This window comes from Humulus lupulus, chromosome 5 (assembly GCF_963169125.1).
Source record: "Humulus lupulus chromosome 5, drHumLupu1.1, whole genome shotgun sequence".
Lineage (NCBI taxonomy): Eukaryota > Viridiplantae > Streptophyta > Magnoliopsida > Rosales > Cannabaceae > Humulus > Humulus lupulus.
In genome coordinates this window covers 228,989,375-228,993,195 of record NC_084797.1, presented here as the reverse complement: position 1 = coordinate 228,993,195, position 3,821 = coordinate 228,989,375, and the positions used below count along the sequence as shown (strand labels likewise).

The following is a 3,821-nucleotide window of genomic DNA, read 5'->3' as shown; positions in this document are numbered from 1 at the left end:
AAGAGCTCTTGGGTATTGGATTCTCCCTCCGATCTCTCTTTTCAGAGATATAGATGCTCGAGCGATTTCCAACTACATGCTTGGGAGCGATTGATGTGGCGTCAGCCTTCAAAGACTTCTCGAAAAATAGGTGGTTTTTGACCATGTGTCTGGGATTGCTAACAAGGCATTAACCTCCGAGAAATACCTAAAATAGTAGTTATATTTGGGGCAAAAATATCTAATATTTTTATGTTGTTATACTTGTTTTTTTTCTTTTCAAGAAGAGTCCAAAACATTACGTTTTAGGTGTGATTGTTATCATGTGTGTACCATGTGTATCATCCTTCCTTTGACCCATTCTAGTCATTTACATTTACATGTACAATTAAATATTACTTATATATTCACAAAAAATTCATCAACATTTTATGGTTTATAAATTATTTTACAATCATATATATATATATACCTATATATTCACTTATTTGGTAATATTATCTTTGTGATCATTTTATCGTGCCTAACATACTCTACATGTTACTTTACTTACACTTCTTTCATAGGCTATATAATAGACAAGAACAACAACAGTGAATCATGGAAACTGACTATGTCAATTTGATGGGAAAAAAATGTCTTATTGAATTATGATCATGTGAAGCCCTTGAGGACAACCTGTCCTCAACCCCCATTGACTAAGACATTTTAATTTTATTAGGTTCAAACACCAATTAATAATGTGTAGAAAATTTCATAGGGACCCAAATGCAAAATACACAATAAAATAAAGTAGAAAAGAAAAGAAAGTGATAATAAATGAGTTTTGAGTAAAGTGAGAAATTAAAAAAAGAAGAAGAGAATAAGAAAATGAACTCGCCTTGCATTGGAGAAGCCTCAGAAGCTTGCTTCCATGGCTGTTGTAGGGCGCCAAGTTTTGTTTCTCTTCACTCTCCCAAATCACCAACCAGTACTAGCTCCACCATTACTACTGCTTCAACATCTCAGTACCATTTCACCATGGCAACACTTTCGTCTCTACCGAACATTACTCCATATTTCACAAACCATGAGTCTCTCCCTGGCTTAAGGGAATCATTTTCTTATTTCGTTAAAGCTTTTCCTCTGTACTCTCAAACTCACCAAACTGATCAAATTCGATCGCATGAATATCAACATCTTCAGAGCCATGTCTGTCTTGATTACGTTGGGATTGGCCTTTTCTCCTATTCACAACAACAACGACGTCGTTTTGATCCAGCTATGGCGTCTTCTTCGAGCTATACTCCTTTGCTACTTGATTTCCATGAATCCCACTTCTTTGATATCTGTTACAAAGCGGTGAGCTTGAAATCCCAGATGGTCTTTAACAGAGCCATGATGAGCCAAGAACCAGAGCTTGAACTCAAGTTAAGAAAGAGAATCATGGCTTTTATGAATGTTTCAGAAGATGATTACTTCATGGTATTCACTTCCAACCAATCCTCTGCTTTCAAACTACTCGCCGACTCATACCCTTTTCAGTCCAATCGAAATCTTCTCACGGTGTATGATTACAAGAGCGAGGGAGTTGAAGCCATGGTTGAAAGCTCAAAGAAAAGAGGTGCCCGAGTCAACTCGGCAGAGTTCTCTTGGCCCCATATGAAACTCCAAAGCAAAAAACTAAGGAAGATGGTATTAATGAGAGGTAATAAAAACAACAAGGGGTTGTTCGTTTTCCCACTTCAGTCGAGAATGACTGGCTCTCGCTACTCATATCTATGGATGAGTCTGGCTAGAGAGAATGGGTGGCATGTTTTGCTCGACGCTTGCGCTTTGGGACCCAAAGACATGGAAACCCTAGGACTCTCTCTGTTCCAACCAGATTTTCTCATCTGCTCATTCTTCAAAGTCTTTGGGGAAAACCCATCTGGGTTCGGGTGTTTGTTTGTCAAGAAAACAACTTCTTCGATCCTAGACGACTCGACACCGGCCTCAACTATTGGCATAGTGAGCCTCGTCCAAAACCCATTAAGAAAAGATGAATTTTCTGAGTCAAAAAAGTCGGAAATTGATGATGAATGTAGAGGTTTGGATCATGCAGATTCATTGGGACTAGTTTTGATAAGCACAAGAGCAAGAATCTTAATCAACTGGGTAGTAAATGCATTGAGTAGGCTAAAACATCCCAATTCAGAAAATGGGCATTCCTTGATCAGAATCTACGGCCCAAAAATTGGCTACGACAGAGGACCGAGTGTTGCATTCAATTTGTTTGACTGGAAAGGAGAGAAGGTTGACCCAGCACTGGTTCAGAAGCTTGCTGACCGTAACAACATTTCTTTGAGCTGTGGCTTTCTTCAAAATTTTTGGTTCGAGGATAAGATTGAAGAAGAAAGGGAGTTAAGGCTAGAAAAGACGGGTTTTGTGAACAAGGAAAGTGATAAACGCGAGCGATGTGGGATTTGTGTAGTGATGGCTAGTATTGGCCTGATCACAAATTTTGATGACATTTACAGGCTTTGGGGTTTTGTTTCGAGATTTTTGGACGCCGATTATGTGGAGAAGGAGAGGTGGAGATACTTGGCTCTTAATCAAACTACAATCGAAGTGTGAGAAGTGGAACAAGTTTTAATTAAGTTGAGCAATTCTTTCATTCTTTTTTCTTTATTTCATTACTAGTATTATTATCATTGTTTGAAGGATTCTTCGCTCCATTACATGGGATCGGAGTATATTTATAGCCTAAATTATATATATCATTCTGGGAGTTGTCCGGTACTCTCCTAAAAATGGGAGCACCGGTGCCTCTTGTGTTTTGGACCATTATAATTATAATTTTGGTAAATATATATAAATTGGGGAATTCTTTGATAGAAACTTCACTTTTAAGCCCTACCCCGTATCGGTGAGACTCTCAGTATTCTTGACCTGTGAGCAGTTTTCGGCGTGATTTTTTTTTACGACCATATATATTATAGCTATTTAGAGCATCTGCAAATTTTCAGAAAATTCCAAATAGTTTACAGTACCGAAAACTAAGTTCAAACACGTTGTTGCATGCATGACTAATTTTTTTTATGCGCGTGGAAAGCAACATGTTTGAACCTAGTTTTCGGTACTCTAAACTATTTGGATTTTTCTGAAAATTTGCAGATACTCTAAATAGCTACAATATACACGGTCATAAATTATTGTGAATTAGGAACAAATTATTCTTTAAAAAAAAAAAACTAGCACGAAACTTAAATTTAAAATCCACGTATAATATTTAATATTACATTAAATATATAATATAATTTATTGTTGTCACTTCCAAATTTAAAATCTAGAACAAACATAAACTTAAACAAAAATAAATAAATTATTTAATTAAAATATGATATTTATTTCAAATTTATATGACATTAATATAAATCTAATGAAAATAATTAATAAATTCTATAAATAAAACTAAGCAAACGTGCATATTGCACGTTGCTTGTATCTAGTAAATATATTTATACTAGATACAATATGCACATTTGCTTAGTTTTATTTATAATATTAAATAATTTATTTATTTTTATTTAAGTTTATGTTTGTTCTAATTTTTGAATTTGAGAGTGTTATCCTCATTTCCTGCCTTGGGCCTGGGACTGCGATCCCGGCCCACTAACTGGGCAATGGAGGTTGGGCCCAGCCCAGGCCTGTTTGGCAGGAAGTATGATTGACTTTGGCAGCCCAAGTGTGGGCCCAGACCCGAAAGGTGTCCGGGAAGAATGATCCGGGACGTTCATCCGGGAGGTGCACAGTTGTTTGGGGTTACAATCGGGATGTATGCAAACGGTCCCGAAGCCTGGTAAGCGATCCGGGCTCCTGGT

The 3,821-nt window shown here is 36.9% G+C and overlaps 1 protein-coding gene across 1 annotated transcript; it reads left to right on the top strand.

Moving 5' to 3' along the window:
• The first annotated feature begins 485 nt into the window (after window positions 1-485).
• LOC133778312 (molybdenum cofactor sulfurase-like) lies at window positions 486-2,850 on the top strand. The gene has a single exon (XM_062218197.1). It carries the CDS (start codon window positions 850-852, stop codon window positions 2,572-2,574), a length of 1,725 nt encoding a protein of 574 aa, XP_062074181.1. The 5' UTR covers window positions 486-849; the 3' UTR covers window positions 2,575-2,850.
• The last annotated feature ends 971 nt before the right edge of the window (window positions 2,851-3,821 follow it).